The following is a 20,415-nucleotide window of genomic DNA, read 5'->3' on the forward strand; positions in this document are numbered from 1 at the left end:
ATTCCTCCAACTTTAACCAAACGCATCAGGTAATCTTACATTCCCAAAATCTCACATTACCTTCCTCGAGGTAATCCTATTACCTGGGTAATCTAAGATTCCGTAAACCAAACGGCCCCTTATAGTTATGGATTTTATGTTTTATCCTTGCGCCATCAACAATTGTATCACTAAAAAAACAGAAGAAATCAACCCACAGTTTAGCCACGTCGTCAACCAGCCCCACAGCAGTCAGCAGCAACGTTAATAAAAGTGAAATACCCACGTGCGACGAAACTAAGGTTTCAGTTTCGGAAGCGAAAAAATTCCGTGTAAAACAAGCGTACATGACCATGAGCTGGCACTTTCTGTCCCCTCAGCATTTCCCAATTCCCACCACGTATAAATAACAGACCCTCTTTCACATCTCTTTGCCATTTCAAAGCAATTCACACAAATCATATCCACTCCTCTCAACATCACACTCCAAATTTTCTATTTTAAGCAAACCTCTCTCTATTTCAGCATGCAGTGGTCAACCCAGATTCTCCCACCGGAACCATTTTCTCCATCACCGCTCAGCGCCGCCCACCAAGAATTCTCCATCATGGTTTCTGCTCTGCAGAACGTCATGAACGGCGGAGATGCCACGTTGGATGCGAATTTTGATTCCCAGCCTCATTTCTCTTCATTCTCGGCCGCAGCATCTACCACAACGACTTTGACGATCCCGCAGACGGCATTCGAAGGATTCGCGGAGCTGCCGCCGTTACAGGACACGTGTCAGCTCTGCAAATACGAGGGGTGTTTGGGGTGCAACTTCTTTGCGGCCCCTGACGCCCGTCAAATGGCGAAGAAGAAGAAAAGCAACGCGGTGGTGATGAAGAGGAAGAAGAATAATTACAGGGGAGTGAGGCAGAGGCCGTGGGGTAAATGGGCGGCCGAGATTCGAGATCCGAGGAAGGCGGTCCGAGTTTGGCTGGGAACCTTCAAGACGGCCGAGGAGGCGGCCCGGGCTTACGACAGAGCCGCCATTGAGTTTAGAGGTCCGAGAGCCAAGCTCAATTTCTCATTTGCCGATTACACCAACATTACTACCATGCCAGCGACTATGACCTCAAAAACAAGACAAAAACACGATAGAAGCCCTTCAACATCCTCCTCTGTCTCCCAGCAGCCGCGGCAACAAGTAGTACAAGAAAACAGTGATCACGAGACAAATTGGTCGGCGCCGGCGAAAATGGAAATGAGGAACGGGGACGAGGAGTTTCAAGAATGGATGAGGATGCTGATGGATTTCAACGACGTCTCTTCCGATTACATTCTTCAACTACAATAAACTTTCAGAGGCAATCAATAGGAAATTCAATTGTTTGGATAATATGTTCTATTTTTTTCTTTTTCTTTTTTTCTGTAATAGTTTCATAATTTTTATTCGGAAATTATAAGAATGAAGATACTTAGATACAGATGATGACCATTGTCGGGTGGGGAGAAACAACAGACATGTGGGGTAGGGGGAAATGGTTTCCGACCATAAATTATCCACCTTTCATGCCTATGACCTTTGTAGGTCAAAACTTCCCAATTTAGACTCACATGTCCCTATAGGCTATAGCGGATTAGAAAGTTGCTGACGTACGTCGTGACGAACGATGAATCCGACAATGTATTATTTAAGAAAGGATAATGTTACCTACATCAAAATTTCACCAAAATTTTTCTAGTATAATTTGTATTTATTTTTAATAAATAGATTTATTTTTTAAATGTGAGATGGACTTAATTAATTCATGATAAGTAATACGGAGTAACTTTTTTTTTTTTAATATTATTGATAGTGAATGACTTTTGTATCATTCTTTAAGAAATATTTAGTCGACTAAATAAAAAATTGCCAAGTAAAAGTGAAGTGAAGTTTGTGTGAAAGTTTTTTTTTAAAAAAAAAGTGAAATAAATTTTTCCTCCGTCAAAAGAAATTAGCTGTAACTTTCAATTTTCAATATTTTTCTCAATCTAAAATTCATTTTTGAAATAGGCCAAATAACTCAAAATAAGTTATAAAAAATTGTTTTGCTAATAAAGGTAAGATGCATGTAGAGTTCAAATTCAACCAATCACCAAAAAAACAAAAGGTATAAAGTTGGCCTTGTTTTAGGTACTAATATACAACTATTTAGAGACATGTAAATCAATTAAGACACATCTGATGTACTTCAACTCCTCCACCATTCTTTAGACCACAAGTTGTAAGAGGTTTTGAAACTTGAGGTTTAAACTCAATTCTGAAATAGAATTAATAATATATTAATGAATATTGATGGATGGGTTATTAAGGCACAGTCGGTCGATCACGGACTGGTCAGTCAGTCTTTGTTATTGGTTATTGGTTGAACCCTTGAATCTCGATTATGGTGTTATTTAGGTGTCTCGAGGGACTAGCAGGTTATGTAAATAAAGCGTGGCTCACAACCCACGAACTCAATTTGGGCCGAAGTAAATCACCTTGTATTAATTTGTTTTTTGATAGGATTCTAAGTGCAATAGCGTATCCTAATGTGAGAGATCTTAGAAAATAGATTTATTTTTGGACACAAATTATGTACATAAATCATATTTAAAAAGTAAGTAAATAGATAACATGTGTATGTATATTTGTGTTAGTTATGAAATTTTGTACCTTACGAGTATGAATTTCTGTATCTTATGTTTTCAATCTAGCTGGGTATAATGCTATGTTATGTGTCTTTTATTGTGATTTTTTGTGTTTTGTGTTATGAAATTATGTTCCTTGTGAGTTGTGTGAGTATGAATTATGTACTTCGTTATTTTAATCTATGATCTATAATACTATGTGGACCCTAGTTCATGATATAAATTGTCATTATCCAAGTTTACAATTCACTTATTAATTTATAATTAAAAAAAAAAGACATGGAAAGTTATATCATCTTATCATCTTCCCCACTTCAGGATTAGGATGATGCATAATTCTCCCAGCAGCTTTCAACCCTTTGACTTTAGTGGGTCAAAATTTTCCAAGTTAGACTCCCATGTTCCACCGAGGTACCAATGGATTATAAACTAGAAAGCTCCCAATGTCGGTCAAGCCAAGCAATACACCCGACAAATCGACAATGCATTATTTAAGAAATAATTTGTTGTCTAAATATAAAAAATGGAATAAAAGTGAATCAAAAGTTTGCTCCGGCCAGAGACTATTACTTCCAATGTTACTGTTCTTTTTTCTTCTAATATATATATATTCAACATACAATTTAACACCTTATCTTATAAAACTATATATTGATGTAACATTCCTATTGATGAGTGTTCTCCAACCTATTTGTCTTCAACTTTTTTTTTTTTTTAATATCGAGTCTTTTTCCGTCAGTTTAATGGTTCAGGTCCACCCGCATTCGCTCCTGGAGACAGGAGAAATTAGCTCAGGGGAATCGTCACTTGTGAGATCGAACCCGAATTTTCCAAAAATTCTTTCCTACAAAGATAGCTCACTTGCCATTTGAACTACCCCATTGGTTATTTGTCTTCAAGTCTAACCTTGTGCCTCTTCTCCATGGACACAACCTCAAGGGGCTATTTAGCATCTTTTTATTTACCTTACTCTAAAAAGTCTCTTGAAGCAAATATGTTGTGTTTTTCATTAGCCTTAACACATAGTTGTTTTAAATTTATGTTAGAATAACATTAATAAAACTAATGGGTAGAGAACAAATAGTGATTAATTACAAATTTAGTGATATGATAATTTGAAGGTGATAAAGAGATTTCATATGGAGCTCTACAACATGTACTATTTATTTCTACTCTCACTTTTACTGGTTAATGTGGCAATTGATGATTAGTTATTATCTTCATTATGTGGGTTTCAATAAAAATGCCAACATTAAAATTTTGTAAGATGGAATAAAAGTTGGGAGTAAAATTTTAGAGTATGAGTAGTATTTTCCTTTCATATGTGTGAATAAGTTTATTAGGTCATCTGTCTTTTCTTTATTTCTTTTTGGAAAAGGGTCAAATAAGCCTCTGAACAATACTTGAAAAGTCAATTAGGCCCTAAAACATTTAAAAAGTGTAATTAGACTCTTTAACATGTTAAATTGAGGCAAAAAAACCCAAAAAGCGATAAATGACCTGCAATAGCAGGTCATTAGCAGGTCATTTACTGTTCAGGAGAAAATCTGGCGGACGCTAGAGGAAGTCCGGCGACCGGCGACGGTTCTGCCATTGTCGATCGCCTGATTTTTGGACTTCTTTGTCCCAATTTAACGTGTTAAAGGGTCTAATTGTACTTTTTAAATGTTTAGGTGCATATTTGACTTTTCAGATATTGTTTAGGGGCTTATTTGACCATTTTTCCATTTCTTTTTTTGACTTGTTGATTCTTAAAAAAATTAGTAATAGTATATTATATTTTGAGAGGGAATAGAATTAATGAGATATAGAAAAAATATCAATAAATTTTACATATACTAATATAATAGTGGAGTCTAGTGTTAAAATCATAAAATGTATTATGCCATATTTGGTAACATAGTTAGTTATCAGTCAATTTTGACTTGTTTGACTACCATCAGCAGTTTAATTTTGTTAAATAATCAATATGAATTTTGGTTAATCAATTTTTTGTAACAATTTATTGTTTCAAAATGTTAAAATTTAAAAAGTTATTCAAAGTAGCTAATTTTTTTTAAAAATAAATTATACACTTAAAGGTCATTTTACATGTAACCAGTTAACAACTAATTTATCAAACATTTTTCTATAATCAATTAATGCAGTTAGTCAAATTCACTAACCTAATTCATTAACAACTATTTACCATATACCCCTTAATATAATTATACATGTAATTATCGAACATTTTTCTATAACCATGCGTAAACCAATAGCATAAAACTTTACGCGGAAAAAGGCAAGAACTAAAGTAAGGGTGGGTTTAAAAAAAAAAAAGAGTTTTTTTCCACTTTTGGTCCTATGACTTTAGTGTTTCCGTCAATTTAGGTACACAACTTTCATTTTGCCACTTTTAGTCCTTGACTTTAATTTTTTTGCCACTTTTAGTCCTTGACTTTGATTTTTTTTTTCACTTTTAGTCCTTTCGGTCACCCTAGCGACAACTTTTAATCGAAATCAACAAATTATTGTGCCATTAATGGTAAATAACGTTTAATGTATTTAGAGATTTATCAATAGACAATTTTACACTTAATGGCACAATATTTTATTGATTCCGATTAAAAGTTGTTGCTTAAAAAGCGAAGCAGAACAAGCAAATAACGTTTCTTTTTCCTATTTTTTATTTGATTTTATTTATAAATATATTTAGAACTTTATCAAAATACACTTTTACCCTTAATGGCACACCAATTTGTTGATTTCGATTAAAAGTTGTCGCTCGGATGACCGAAAGGACTAAAAGTGGAAAAAATCAAATCAATGACTAAAAGTGGCAAAAAAATTAAAGTCAAGGACTAAAAGTGGCAAAATGAAAGTCGTGTACCTAAATTGACGGAAACACTAAAGTCATAGGACCAAAAGTGGAAAAAACTCAAAAAAAAAAAACTAAAGTAAGGGTGGGAAGAAAAAGAAAAGGCGTTCCAGCTTTACTTAACCCCGAAGCTTGACGTGTCGGCGTTAGATCTACGCCAACTGGGCAACCGGTAAATTACGTGTCACCTGCCGGATATAAGTATATAACTATTAACTAACCGTGTTCCAGAATCACCATTTCCAAATTCCAACGATCAATCGCCCCCAAATTTCCTTTCTCTGTTGTAACCTACACACTCTTGATTTTGCTCTCATCTACTGGAGTTTATTTTCTCCTGCTAGGAAGGAAACGAGAATGGGAGCTTCACAGAGTCGCGAAGGTCTCGAACTCTCTGACGAATCGGACTACGATGAGGAGGAGGAGGAGGAGAGCGGAAGCGACGAGCAGTACGGAGACGCGGCGGGGGGTCCACCACCGGCGAGGACTCCTCCACAGGTCAGTCGTAAAACCCTAGACGAGGTTGATGCAAAGTTGGAAGCTTTGAAGCTAAAATACTCTTCAGCCGAACGATCTAGCACTAGCAAAAACGCCGTCAAACTATACTTACACGTCGGCGGTAACACGCCTAAAGCTAAATGGGTTGTTAGCGAAAAGCTCACCAGCTACGAATTTGTGAAAAGTTCGAAAATTGGCTGCAATGAAGAGGAGGAGGAGGAGGAGGAGGAGGGATTTTGGGTTTTGAAGGTGGGGAAGAAGATTTCCACTAGAGTTTCCACTAGTATGCAGCTGAAGATGTTTGGAGAGCAAAGGAGGGTTGATTTCGTGGATAATGGAGTGTGGGCACTGAAATTTTTAGCAGATGAGGAGTACCGGAATTTCATCACCAAATTCCAGGACTGTTTGTTTGAAAATGTGTATGGGATGAGGGCAACGGATGAGAACAAAATTAAGATTTATGGAAAAGAGTTTATTGGGTGGTTGAAGCCAGAGGAAGCAGATGATATGATGTGGGAGGATGCTGATGAAGGGATTTGGGAGACTCCTGGGAAAACTCCAGTGAGGGATAATCAAGACTTATTGGAGGAGTTTGAGGAAGCCTCAGCTGGTGGGGGGATACAGAGCCTGGCCTTGGGGGCTTTGGACAATAGCTTTCTTGTGGATGAGTCAGGGGTTCAAGTTGTGAAGAATTTCAGCCATGGAATCCATGGAAAAGGTGTATATGTGAAGTTTGAAGATAGAGGTAGGAGGGATAGTGTGACACCCAAGAAGGCGCTTTTGATGCGTGGCGAGACGAATATGATGTTAATGAGTCCTTTAAACCAAGGGAAGCCTCATTCTACAGGCCTCCATCAATTAGACATTGAGACTGGGAAAATTGTTAGTGAGTGGAAGTTTGAGAAGGATGGGACTGAGATAACAATGAGGGATATTACAAATGATACAAAGGGATCTCAGTTGGATCCTTCTGAATCAACCTTCTTGGGACTGGATGACTGTAGGCTTTGTCAATGGGATATGCGTGATAAGAAAGGAATGGTGCAAACACTAGCTAATACGAGTTCGCCCGTGTTGCATTGGACACAGGGACACCAATTTTCTAGGGGAACAAATTTTCAATGTTTTGCATCTACAGGGGATGGATCCATTGTTGTTGGGTCAATCGATGGAAAGATTCGTTTGTATTCTAAGACTTCAATGAGACAGGCAAAGACTGCTTTTCCTGGGCTTGGTTCACCTATTACTCATGTGGATGTTACCTATGATGGTAAGTGGATTTTGGGAACAACAGATACATATTTGATCCTAATATGTACTTTGTTCACTGATAAGGATGGAAAAACAAAAACTGGTTTTTCTGGTCGGATGGGGAATAAAATCCCAGCTCCAAGATTATTGAAGCTGACTCCTGTGGATGCACATATGGCTGGACAAGATAACAAGTTCCATGGTGGACACTTCTCTTGGGTAAGCTACTCATCTTTGGCTTCACACTCTTGATTATTGCAGTTAATTAGTTTAAAAACTGAGCCTACTTGATATGTAATTGGATGAAGTGGTTATCTGCAACTATTGCCAGAATGTCCTACTTGCAAAAAAGTTTACAGATGGTCATAAGGCAATTTGGCTATCAGCTCATAAGTGCTGTTAATTTTATAAATAAAAATTATGAGCTCTCAATTCAGTAATTTTATTTCTTATTTGGAAAGACTAGTGGTTGAAGTGCTTGCAGTTAGTAGCAATTAATCTTACAGAAAGAATCAGGAAAACATTACTACATGAAGGTATAATCTATCTATAGGATTTTAGTAAGGGTTTTTTTTGGATAAGTTTCTTTTCAAAATTTGCAATTAATCTTTGCCATTTTGGGAATAGTTTTCTATTGGATTATTTAGCTATCTATATACTGGTTCAAAAATGGTATGATCTTTTACAATATTGTTTTAGTATCAAGTGAAGTTTCTCTTTTAGATAAGCAGTGAATCTTATAGAGTAGGAGAGTACATTTGAACTGTTTTTTCAACACCCTCATTTCACGAGGCCAAGTAATATCATAATTTGGTCTTGTCAAATGTCAATGTTGTATAGTTATTTCCTTCATGTGTCTTTATCTGATGATTGAGCCATGAATGTTAACGTTGTATGTTGCGGTGCCTTCTAGTGACTTTGCATGGAATAGAGCTTGACAGACCTGATAAATTTCGCATATTACTTTTCAGGTAACTGAAAGTGGAAAACAAGAGCGCCACTTGGTTGCAACAGTCGGTAAATTTAGCGTGGTATGGAATTTCCAGCAGGTGAAAGATAGCACCCATGACTGCTATAAGAACCAGCAAGGGCTCAAGAGTTGCTATTGTTACAAGATAGTATTGAAGGAAGAATCCATCGTCGAGAGTCGGTTCATGCACGATAAATTCGCAATCAGCAACTCCCCAGATGCTCCATTGGTTGTGGCAACCCCTATGAAGGTTACTTCCTTCAGCATGCCTGGCAAGAAGTGAAAATAGATTGTTTGTTGTCTTGTGTATTGAGTTTGGTGTGCTATTTTAATTTGTTTATACTTGTAGGATTTTTAGCTCCCTGTAATCTGTAATGGTCCCCTTCACCACCTCTGTGGAGGGACCCCAACCCCACCATTATTGTACACATGACAGAAATGTGATTGGTTGTTTCATGTTTGTTAATTGTTGTTAGATATTTATGGGCTTTATTTAATGTTTGTCAACTTTTAATGATAATGTTTAACAGATAGAAATGGTTCTCCATTGATGAAACCTGGGAAGAACATCATGGGTTTCCAAGGTTTTGAGCTCTTTCACCCTCTTGAAGAAAACATAGTAGGAACATAAATACTATTCCAAGAATTCTGCAATGACAAGACTGTCTTGAACTATAAGATACATAACAAATGTGTATGGTTCCTCAGTGTGGTTCAATTGTTCAAATTTAATCCAACAAGACAAGCATAATACAAAGGCTTTCATTAGTCAAAGCCAATAATGACAATACGGAAAACTACATTAATTATGCAAGCTCTGAAATGTAGTAAATCTTCTGCTACACCCTTAACCAAAGACAGCAAGTACTTGAAACATTGTGCATATTGAAGATCATGCCATTGCTCACAAGGCATCTCGAACAGCAATTCTGCAGGTTATTGCATCTGATAATGACGATATCTCAAGCTCCAAGTTTGATATCTTGTAGTGCTGGTGAATATGAAATGTCAACATAATTGTGGTTTATAACTTGAAAGATACAGCAAATAATGCTCATTCGAGGAAGGAAGTTGATGTAATTCATGCTTAAAACATTTAGATGGTTAGAAGGGGAAAAAAGCAACACAAAACCTTTTGAATCTGGGCATGGCTGGCTTTTTGTTTTAATTCCTTGAGGTCAATCTGTGTACCTTTGATCAGTTTCTCTATGGCCGCAATCTGGACAGGGAAAGCAGATGAAGCAAAAGCCTTAGGATTAAAGTTCATTTTTTGACATAATTCTTCCATTCCTAATTTGTATGGTATAGTTCAACTGTGTGCTGTGATTAACAATGAAATACGGAGTATTACCTTAGTATAGTGTCTTAGCCAAAAGAAACAGGTGACTTTTACTCTTTAGAGAGGAATTTCATATGATAAAGGTCTAAAGTTGGGAATTTAGGTCATAACCTTTTGGAGCAAAGCTCAGTCTTTAGTAACCTTGGCATGAAAGTTGCACCAGATAGTGTCTTACCTCATCAGTTGAAGCACCAAAGCGAGCCACAAGGACGTAAGTTGTGTCGTCTGAGATGCCACATCTTTTTAAGGATTCTGATATCTTATAGAACCAGAAGTATACAAGTCAATGAACCAGGGCAAGGAAACTATTCCATAAAAACTTCGTGTTTAAAACTTTCTTACATGCTTAGAGCCCGAGTAATTATAAACAAGTTCAGAATGGAGAGTTCGTGTGGTGAGAGACTCCCTTGATTTAGCTAGAAGTGTCTTATGTGCAGCTGCTAAAACAGGAAAAACATCTGGAATCTGTTCATGTTCAAAGTGATCAGATCTCAGAGGGTAAAACTCAAACAGCAGAGACAAAAATACAGTATGTTAAATTAAATAACAAATCAGAATGAAGAGGTGCTCACAAGTGATGCATTTAGTAGTGCCACTTCTGGCTCTAATTTTCCAGCTTGCATAGAATCCAGTAGTTCTCTGGTAAAGAAGAATACAGTATATTATAACTTGAAATTTTTGTGAAATTTGTAATTTGGTACTACATAGAAGTTGATGCCAAGCCATCTGAACATTCTGCACTCCATCAGTTTTTGCGCTAAATAAAAAAATATGAGTATATGTGCCTCAGTTAAAACTATGTTGGATTCTTCACCAGCCAATGTTACTATGTAATGGTTTTAGGCATCCCTAGTATCCTATGTTTCCGCTTAACCTTTTACAAGTACATAAAGCTGTTACTTGCTGGCTACAATCACATCCCACTACAACAAGAACAAGTTCATACAACTTTCCAAAGAGCAAAAAGTTGATTACTGATTTCTTATTGACACACTTGGGATAGAAATTTACAGGCAAGTTGCAGTTTCTAAGCCTAAAGTTCAAATTTTCAAATGTGCTTTTTCACTCTTTTTTTTTTTTTTTTTNTGCTATAAGAACCAGCAAGGGCTCAAGAGTTGCTATTGTTACAAGATAGTATTGAAGGAAGAATCCATCGTCGAGAGTCGGTTCATGCACGATAAATTCGCAATCAGCAACTCCCCAGATGCTCCATTGGTTGTGGCAACCCCTATGAAGGTTACTTCCTTCAGCATGCCTGGCAAGAAGTGAAAATAGATTGTTTGTTGTCTTGTGTATTGAGTTTGGTGTGCTATTTTAATTTGTTTATACTTGTAGGATTTTTAGCTCCCTGTAATCTGTAATGGTCCCCTTCACCACCTCTGTGGAGGGACCCCAACCCCACCATTATTGTACACATGACAGAAATGTGATTGGTTGTTTCATGTTTGTTAATTGTTGTTAGATATTTATGGGCTTTATTTAATGTTTGTCAACTTTTAATGATAATGTTTAACAGATAGAAATGGTTCTCCATTGATGAAACCTGGGAAGAACATCATGGGTTTCCAAGGTTTTGAGCTCTTTCACCCTCTTGAAGAAAACATAGTAGGAACATAAATACTATTCCAAGAATTCTGCAATGACAAGACTGTCTTGAACTATAAGATACATAACAAATGTGTATGGTTCCTCAGTGTGGTTCAATTGTTCAAATTTAATCCAACAAGACAAGCATAATACAAAGGCTTTCATTAGTCAAAGCCAATAATGACAATACGGAAAACTACATTAATTATGCAAGCTCTGAAATGTAGTAAATCTTCTGCTACACCCTTAACCAAAGACAGCAAGTACTTGAAACATTGTGCATATTGAAGATCATGCCATTGCTCACAAGGCATCTCGAACAGCAATTCTGCAGGTTATTGCATCTGATAATGACGATATCTCAAGCTCCAAGTTTGATATCTTGTAGTGCTGGTGAATATGAAATGTCAACATAATTGTGGTTTATAACTTGAAAGATACAGCAAATAATGCTCATTCGAGGAAGGAAGTTGATGTAATTCATGCTTAAAACATTTAGATGGTTAGAAGGGGAAAAAAGCAACACAAAACCTTTTGAATCTGGGCATGGCTGGCTTTTTGTTTTAATTCCTTGAGGTCAATCTGTGTACCTTTGATCAGTTTCTCTATGGCCGCAATCTGGACAGGGAAAGCAGATGAAGCAAAAGCCTTAGGATTAAAGTTCATTTTTTGACATAATTCTTCCATTCCTAATTTGTATGGTATAGTTCAACTGTGTGCTGTGATTAACAATGAAATACGGAGTATTACCTTAGTATAGTGTCTTAGCCAAAAGAAACAGGTGACTTTTACTCTTTAGAGAGGAATTTCATATGATAAAGGTCTAAAGTTGGGAATTTAGGTCATAACCTTTTGGAGCAAAGCTCAGTCTTTAGTAACCTTGGCATGAAAGTTGCACCAGATAGTGTCTTACCTCATCAGTTGAAGCACCAAAGCGAGCCACAAGGACGTAAGTTGTGTCGTCTGAGATGCCACATCTTTTTAAGGATTCTGATATCTTATAGAACCAGAAGTATACAAGTCAATGAACCAGGGCAAGGAAACTATTCCATAAAAACTTCGTGTTTAAAACTTTCTTACATGCTTAGAGCCCGAGTAATTATAAACAAGTTCAGAATGGAGAGTTCGTGTGGTGAGAGACTCCCTTGATTTAGCTAGAAGTGTCTTATGTGCAGCTGCTAAAACAGGAAAAACATCTGGAATCTGTTCATGTTCAAAGTGATCAGATCTCAGAGGGTAAAACTCAAACAGCAGAGACAAAAATACAGTATGTTAAATTAAATAACAAATCAGAATGAAGAGGTGCTCACAAGTGATGCATTTAGTAGTGCCACTTCTGGCTCTAATTTTCCAGCTTGCATAGAATCCAGTAGTTCTCTGGTAAAGAAGAATACAGTATATTATAACTTGAAATTTTTGTGAAATTTGTAATTTGGTACTACATAGAAGTTGATGCCAAGCCATCTGAACATTCTGCACTCCATCAGTTTTTGCGCTAAATAAAAAAATATGAGTATATGTGCCTCAGTTAAAACTATGTTGGATTCTTCACCAGCCAATGTTACTATGTAATGGTTTTAGGCATCCCTAGTATCCTATGTTTCCGCTTAACCTTTTACAAGTACATAAAGCTGTTACTTGCTGGCTACAATCACATCCCACTACAACAAGAACAAGTTCATACAACTTTCCAAAGAGCAAAAAGTTGATTACTGATTTCTTATTGACACACTTGGGATAGAAATTTACAGGCAAGTTGCAGTTTCTAAGCCTAAAGTTCAAATTTTCAAATGTGCTTTTTCATTTTTTTTTTTTTTTTTTTTAATCTCATTGACTTCTATGAGTTAATAGTGGCTAGTAGAATTTAGGAATTACTTGTTCAGTTCAGTGGCATTTTTTATTTGTTTGAGAATTCATGTAATAGATGTCATCTAGAGCTCCAAAGCTCAATTGTATCAACAACAGCCAAGAATAAATCCTAAGCAAAATAAGAAACACAACCATAGGAGCTCAAGGAAGCATTTATTTATAGAAAGCAAATATTCTTCTTTGGAAATTGGAAACAGAGTCATCTTAACTAGAGGAAAGCAATAACCAAAAGGGTAAATGGTGAGAAGTGTTTAATGTAGTGTAGCTTTTTCTGTGAAATGATTGCACAACCATGTTGGTATGACAGCTAGGGTGTACAAACAAATCCGAGAACCAACAACCCAATCTGACCTTTAGGGTAGAATCTGAATGTCAATTTGTTTTTGGACCCATATATCTAAAAACCATTTTTTTTTTTTTAGTTTGTACATTAGAAAAACTGCAAACCCAATTCAAAAACTAGTAACAAATTTGTAATGTTCAAGGAACTGAAAACTGATTGATTCAAACCAAAAGGGTTCTGTTTGGTTTTGATTTGCATTGCTACAATACGATTGGTTTTGGTTCCAAAAAAAGAAACAAAACATGCGCGCACACACTCCAATCCAATTATCCAGAAACAGCCTGTCACAATACAAGGGAAAAAATGCAATCTTTCATCAAAGTTGTAAACCAACTACACGGTTAATTCCACCAAAAGTTACCAAAGTTCAGAATATCTGGAAATAACTTGGAATTGGAAACGAAAAGACAGAGAATTAGCATAAATAGCAGTTAATTTTTATCAGCTCTCCAGGATGTGTTTGTGAGAAAGAAAGAGAGATACTTAGAATTGGAAACATCGGTGAAGAGGGCAAGAGAAATGGTGCTTCCGCTGACTTCAAAAGTCTCCATTGCCGGCAGAATTTTCTTTCTTGAACGAAAACGAACTGTTAAGGGGCTGTAGTGTAGAGGTGGGAGGGAAATGGAAGAGGTTTTGGAGCTAGGGTTTTATGGCCGTTACCCGATTAACTAATCGTAGCAGGTAAAGTAATTGCAATTTATATCATAGACCAGAGTCCACCTAGCATTATGGACTCTGGATAAAAATAATAAAAAAGTATTAAATAAGTCATTGAATTTTTATTTTTTTTGCAATTGGATCATTAAACTTAAAAAGTGTGCAATCCAACTATCAAATAAGTAAAATATGTACAATTATAACATTTTTTTAATTTAATTTGAATTAAAAACATTTCAATATTGACTTTTAACTAGTATGGTAGAGGAAAATGCAATCCTTAATACATACATGTTAGTAACATAATAGGATTTTACCAAACAAATTTTTAAAAATGTTTCAATCGCACAAATTTTGCTTGTTTGATGGTTCAATTGCACACTTTTTAAGTTTAGTGACCCAATTGCACAAAAACAAGAAGTTCAATGGCCTATTTAACACTTTTTCCTAAAAATAATAAGATATAGAATTCATGCTCGTAAGATACAAACTTTTATAACAAAAGACACAAAAATCAAAACACAAGACACATACACATATTATATACGGAATATTTACTTATTTTTCAAATTTGATTTAGGTACATAATTTGTGTTTATAGTCATAAAATTTTTACAACACAAAGACATTAAATTTTATAACATAAGACACAATTACTAATTTGTTTCAAGTACATAATTTCATAATACAAGACACAAAAACTCATGAGTCACAACATAAGACACATGGTGTACTCTGATCCACAATATAATGTACATAATTATGTAATTTCAGTTAACAAATTATGTATATTCAATAATTTAATGTACCTAATTTGTTAATTGAAAATATATAATATGTTAAGTATATATACATAATCCGATTTAAGGTTTACAATGTTCATGGAGAACTATGATAGACAATATAATGATTGAATTAGTAGAGAGATGATAATGTTCCAAGTTATTGGATTTATGTTATGGGGCTAAATGCAGTGAGTGACAAATGCTTCTGTTTGATGTAAAAGGTTCTGACTTGTGAGCAAGTGATTGAGGCAAATTATTATGTGGATTCCGTCATTCGGATTCTCCTTGCAAGGTTGACATGAATTTAAAAACACAATTTATATATTGAAGGTTCACAATTCACATACTAATGTTCAGAATTTACATATTGAATGTTCACAATTTTATATACTAAATGTTCACAATTTATATACTGAATGTTCACAATTTAGTATGTAAATTGCATGTAAATTGTGAATATTCAGTATATAAATTGTGTATTTTGATTCGGGTCCACTTTACAAGATGGACCTAGATCGATGACATAACTGTTAAGTGATTGATAAAGGTTGAACATTTGATGGGGTATGAATGGATTAGTTGAACAATTGAAGAGAAGGAATTAATGATTGGTTGGACGAAAGTTGTAGCTAAGCATTAATGATTGGTTAGATGATAGTTGTAACTGAGCAGTTATAAATAGTTGATTAATGTCATAGGAGCATTACTCTTGAGTATGTATATATACTTAACATGGTTAAAACATAATTTGGACGAATTTTTGGTCCTCGTCTTTTAATGACATTAAAAAGGTAAATACAATAAACATCATCCAGTTTTGAAACATGGTTAAAACATAAAATGACATTAATTTTTAAAATAATAATAATAATAATAATAATAATAATAAAAAGGATGATCGATCTGATATATCCTTCTCAAAACAAGTTCTTAATATGCTCATGGAAGTGGAAAAGCAAAGTCTTTAATTATCTGGTAAATGAAAATTGTTAGGTTGGCTGCTGGCTGGGATTATCTCATTATCATATTGCCAGAAAACAGACCAACTCAGAAGACCCATGAATTCAAAAGGCAAAATTCAAGTGTTTCTGGCCTGTCAGAATGTGTTGATTTTTTATTTTTTTTTTAAATATTTTTGGCGAAAACATTGAAGGAGGAGGAAGAGGATATTTGGACTTGTTTACCCATCTTGACAAGAACATAAGGATCGCCGCAGAACATCATGGGCGGTGAGTTAATGCCTCGCTTGACACGCACTCTGAGAAGACCCAAAAGACTGTCTATCAGAGATTTGGTTCTGTTGTCACAATGGTAAACAATCCATGGCGCAAAGCTTATGTTTGGTTTTTTTTTTCTAAGCTGTCAGGAAAGACAAAATCGACGTGGATCCTGACTCACACGCTTTGGTCACTGGAGACGGCTCGACGGCGGGCAACGACGGTAACGGAGTACTGCACAGCTCAGCCAGCAGATCACGGAAGGACCAACGTGAGGAAGAAGAAACGCAGCAAAGAAAATGACCCTTTTATCCCTTCACTTAACACCCATTTAACGCCATGTTAACGGAAGGACCATTTTTTGAACAATTTTGAAAGTCAAAGGTTTAATTTGTCCAAATTAAAAGACAAAGACCAAATTTAGAAAATCACAATAGTCGGAGGACTATTGTCGAAATTAACTCCATAAAAAAATTGAAAATGTAGTGAGGACATAAATCAATGCAATTAATAAAAACAAATAAATTTTTTTTTTCAACAACTTGATATTAATTTGTGAATATTATTGTTCACCGGTCTTTTCCTCTTGTTTTGTTATTTTCATTTGACACTTAATACATACATGTATTCCTATTTCCTAGTGTTAGACTATTAGGTGTAGCCCATAAGGATAACTAATTTTAATTTATGGGTGAGTGATTGTTGGCAATATAATAATACATGATCAAGTCATAACAGTCACAATATAAAAGTTTCACATAATATGATGAATTCTATGTGAGTATTAGTCACTAATTTTCTTACTTATTAAAGAAGAGAGACAATCACCATAATTTACTTATTCACTATTATATCAGCCCGGACAAACAAAACCATGTAGTTGTCACAACTCACAACTTTTCAATAAAACATTACCTTTTTTTTTTTTTTTGGTAATCGAAGTCAAACCTTACTTTTCACAAAAAAAAAAAAAAAAAATGTCAAAACTATGGCCGGAAAGAAATGTGAAAGTAAAAGTATATCCTGTACAACACATGGACACATGGTGCACGTTGTAAATCCGCAACCTATCTTCTTCTTCATCCTCTTTATTGTTGCAGCCCGGGGCCAACCACCATTTCTGCTTACACAGTATATACACGTTTCTTTCGGACGAGCCATACACAGAAACCAGAGTCTCCTATTTATTTACCATATTAATAATAATAAACTTAATTCTACAGTTTCTCCTTCAAATGTTGCCTGTAAACCCTAGCTCCATTTTCGCCCCTTCCAAGCCTCCCATTGTCACCTTATCCACTGTCACACCTCGCCATTTCACCACAGTTATTCGTTGCCACTCCGCCGCCGACCCGCCTGCCTCGAGGCCGTGGTTTAACTTCTTCGCTGCAGCAGATGCTGCTGCTTCCCCAGGCTCCGGGCGAATTGGGCTGAATTCTGACGGAGCCGCTGCATCTCCTGTCGAGAAGAGAGTTGCTTATAATGGAAAGACTACCAAGGCAAATGCGAAGGAGAGGTGGTCACGTAACCGGGAGAGTTACTTGACCGACAACGACGATGCTCTTCCTCTTCCAATGACTTATCCAGATACCTCCCCCGTGTCTCCGGAGGAAATTGATCGTCGTCTTCGCTGCGACCCCCAAGTTGAGGTATTAATTTCAAAATTTTATCCATTATGTAGTATAGTGTTTATATATTTACTTGTTTTTCCTTTCTCTCAATGAGGGTTTTGTGTTAGATATTGAGTGTTGCTTAGTCCATTCCGAATTCCGATCTAGATATTGCTACAATGGAAGTATCGTACATTCACTCGTGCACATAGTTCATTAGCCATGAAACAGAGATTGTTTGGGTGCTTGATATTTTGTTTGGGCCTTTATAACTTCATCTGAAACTAAAAATTGGGTCTACTAGTCTATAGGATTTCTAATCTCAGAAATCACTTGCATATGCTTAAATCTGCAAACTGACTTTGTGTTTTTCTTGCTCTTCTTAACTAGGATTGCAAAGAAGTTGTTTATGAATGGACAGGAAAGTGTAGGAGCTGCCAAGGCACAGGGTTTGTCAGTTACTATAACAAAAGGGGGAAGGAGACTGTCTGCAAATGCATACCCTGCCTTGGAATTGGTACTACTTCTATCAGATATGATTGACTGTTATTTTTTCTTGTTTGAATGTATTCTTCTCCTGCAGTGTGTCTGCATAGCATAAAGCATCCATAAGTTTGATTTTGGTTTAATTCAGTAGATTTATTGGTATAAACTTATTTTAAGAATGATAGATTTTTAGCAATCTTAATCTACTGAAAGATTTTTTGTTTAAAGGGAATTAACAAGATTTCACAGTTCAGAGGTTTTAGGAGTCCTGATTGTTTGGTGGCATGGTGCAAACACAATATTCCTAACTTAGTACATGGTGGCATGGTGCACATCAATTTTCTTGTTTGTTTTTTAGTGATGCTCACAAATTTATTCTAATTGCAGTAGATCTAATTTTTACTGCTATTGATAATTTTATAGTACTCTATAATGAGGAAAGCTTTGGTGTGATGGATGGAACTATTGATTATTGAGGGCAGACATTATTATGCAGCCTAACAATCATTCTATGTGCTAATTTGCTTGACTATCTCTAATCATTGCTCCTATGTTAACCTCATGTTCTAGAAAGGTTGTACGTTTTGTCCTATTTTTCTGATCTTGCCTTGTGTATCCAAGTTCTTAAGTTGATGCTTATTACCTGTCAGCTATGAGATGCCATATCTGATACATGAGCCCATCAGATTATGCTTTTCTTATGCAGTGAGCTGCTTTTAAGATTGCGAAACCTCAATCTAGATATTGTATCTCTCATTACAGGTTATGTGCAGAAGATAACAGCACGGAAGGATATTGATGTTATGGAGGATTTGGATAATGGATAGTCATCTTGATTCTTGACAATGGTGTATACTCATATATTCGCATCCTTTTTTTCCTAACCCCACTGCGTTGATGATTACAGTATTACACCAATTGTTATATTCTTTAAGGCATAGGCTGGTTACAAATCACAGTACTTGTTTGACTTTATAGAGGTAAATGTAAATGTAGATCTATAGAAAACAAGTTGTGGTGCCTCACTACTTGTCTATAAAATCAAGAATATGTTCTTTGCTTCCTAAATATTTTCTATTTAGAGTTACCCTTTCTCTTTCTTCTTTTCTTATTTCTTGGCTAAAGAATCTTGGTTTCCTACCTATTGCTAAGGAATAACACGGCTCTCTTGTATCCTCTTTACTTTGATTGTCAGAAAGTCTTGTGTACCTCAATTCTCAGCCATTCTGGTATTTAAGGTTGAAAGTTCATGTTAGATGACAGTTTGAAATTTCTCATATCTGCATAGAAAAAAAAAGCCGAAACAATGTCAAGTTTTCTAGAAATCCAGTACAGCCTCTCAAAAAGCAAGTTATTGAGGAAGGCATCAAGGATGCTTTCCTCAAGTAGGCAAACTTCTTTCTCCTTTCCTGTCTACCAGCCATGTATGGATGAGCAGAAAAGAGTATTTGATCGGTTTGACTCTAATGGAGATGGAAAGATCTCCCCTGATGAGTATAAAGCCTTTTTGCGATCTCTGGGAAAGAGCAAATTCCTCACTCGGGAAGTTGAGAAGATATTCGAGGTTGCAGATTCAGACGGCGATGGCTCTATAGATTTCAATGAGTTTGTGGAAGTGCAGAGGAAGGAAGGTGGGAGCAGAACCACGGATTTGCATTCCGCGTTTCAGGTATTTGACAGGGATGGTGATGGAAAGATTTGTGCAGAAGAAGTTTTTGAACTGCTGCAGAAGCTGGGAGACGGGTGCAGCCTGCAGGATTGCCAGAAAATGGTGAAAGCTCGTGATGTTAATGGAGACGGCGTGATTGACATTGATGAGTTCATCAACATGATGACTCGGGGCACGCCTCTTTGTTAGAGCCTAGAGGACGACAAGGAATGCTCAAGCTGCGTTGGTGATGGTGAGTCTATGGCATTGCGTTTTCTTCTCTGTTAAATTTGGATTTTGTTCCATAATTCTTTACCGCACGCACAAGACAGATTAATTATGTTGATTTTAGATGATTATTTGTTGGTATGTAATGTTGGATTCAGTTTGATTTTCTTGATCAATAATGTGTGTTTATATGTTGGAATAATATTGCATTGTATTGTATTGGAAGGAGTTTGAGATGATGAAACTAATACAATCCTTAAAATGTCACCATTTTATTAATATTAATCGAGTAATTTGTCCGTCATCGACTCATTGTCACTTGCTTTGTAGGTGTGTGCGTCCATTTTAAAAACATCAAAGTTCAGATACAATTGTGTATTTAGATTTTGAACATTGCTCAAATAATAACTTCCCTTCACATCGGAACATGTTCACA

The 20,415-nt window shown here is 36.0% G+C and overlaps 6 protein-coding genes across 7 annotated transcripts; 4 read left to right on the forward strand and 2 right to left on the reverse strand.

The window, feature by feature from the left end:
* Nucleotides 1-423: 423 nt before the first annotated feature.
* LOC115997053 (ethylene-responsive transcription factor ERF109-like) lies at nt 424-1,705 on the forward strand. Its single transcript, XM_031236518.1, has one exon. The coding sequence runs from the start codon at nt 506-508 to the stop codon at nt 1,316-1,318; it is 813 nt and encodes a 270-aa protein (XP_031092378.1). The 5' UTR covers nt 424-505; the 3' UTR covers nt 1,319-1,705.
* A 3,969-nt stretch (nt 1,706-5,674) lies between these two features.
* Nucleotides 5,675-11,032, forward strand: LOC116021254 (protein CYPRO4). Of its 2 annotated transcripts, XM_031261884.1 has the most exons (3): nt 5,675-7,459; nt 8,212-8,355; nt 10,681-11,032. In XM_031261884.1, exons 1-3 carry the CDS (start codon nt 5,849-5,851, stop codon nt 10,816-10,818), a joined length of 1,893 nt encoding a protein of 630 aa, XP_031117744.1. In that variant the 5' UTR covers nt 5,675-5,848; the 3' UTR covers nt 10,819-11,032. The 2 variants fall into 2 exon arrangements, with proteins under 2 accessions (XP_031117744.1, XP_031117735.1); XM_031261875.1 differs by lacking the exon at nt 10,681-11,032 and having other exon boundaries at nt 5,679-7,459; nt 8,212-8,707.
* LOC116021277 (EKC/KEOPS complex subunit TPRKB-like) lies at nt 8,828-10,503 on the reverse strand. The gene is made up of 5 exons (XM_031261905.1): nt 10,122-10,503; nt 9,892-10,014; nt 9,725-9,808; nt 9,343-9,429; nt 8,828-9,201 (listed from the first exon to the last, which is right to left on the reverse strand). Exons 1-5 carry the CDS (start codon nt 10,170-10,172, stop codon nt 9,115-9,117), a joined length of 432 nt encoding a protein of 143 aa, XP_031117765.1. The 5' UTR covers nt 10,173-10,503; the 3' UTR covers nt 8,828-9,114.
* Nucleotides 11,033-11,152: 120 nt separating the features above from the next.
* Nucleotides 11,153-13,998, reverse strand: LOC116021266 (EKC/KEOPS complex subunit TPRKB-like). Its single transcript, XM_031261895.1, has 6 exons — nt 13,832-13,998; nt 12,447-12,513; nt 12,217-12,339; nt 12,050-12,133; nt 11,668-11,754; nt 11,153-11,526 (listed from the first exon to the last, which is right to left on the reverse strand). Exons 1-6 carry the CDS (start codon nt 13,897-13,899, stop codon nt 11,440-11,442), a joined length of 516 nt encoding a protein of 171 aa, XP_031117755.1. The 5' UTR covers nt 13,900-13,998; the 3' UTR covers nt 11,153-11,439.
* A 3,068-nt stretch (nt 13,999-17,066) lies between these two features.
* LOC116001989 (protein disulfide-isomerase SCO2) lies at nt 17,067-19,285 on the forward strand. Its single transcript, XM_031241988.1, has 3 exons — nt 17,067-17,656; nt 18,008-18,134; nt 18,866-19,285. The coding sequence occupies exons 1-3, from the start codon at nt 17,243-17,245 to the stop codon at nt 18,928-18,930; spliced, it is 606 nt and encodes a 201-aa protein (XP_031097848.1). The 5' UTR covers nt 17,067-17,242; the 3' UTR covers nt 18,931-19,285.
* Nucleotides 19,286-19,378: 93 nt separating this feature from the next.
* On the forward strand, nt 19,379-20,258 carry LOC116001995 (calmodulin-like protein 1). The gene has a single exon (XM_031242001.1). The coding sequence runs from the start codon at nt 19,410-19,412 to the stop codon at nt 19,959-19,961; it is 552 nt and encodes a 183-aa protein (XP_031097861.1). The 5' UTR covers nt 19,379-19,409; the 3' UTR covers nt 19,962-20,258.
* Nucleotides 20,259-20,415: the final 157 nt, after the last annotated feature.

Source organism: Ipomoea triloba, chromosome 1, assembly GCF_003576645.1.
Source record: "Ipomoea triloba cultivar NCNSP0323 chromosome 1, ASM357664v1".
NCBI classification, from domain to species: domain Eukaryota; kingdom Viridiplantae; phylum Streptophyta; class Magnoliopsida; order Solanales; family Convolvulaceae; genus Ipomoea; species Ipomoea triloba.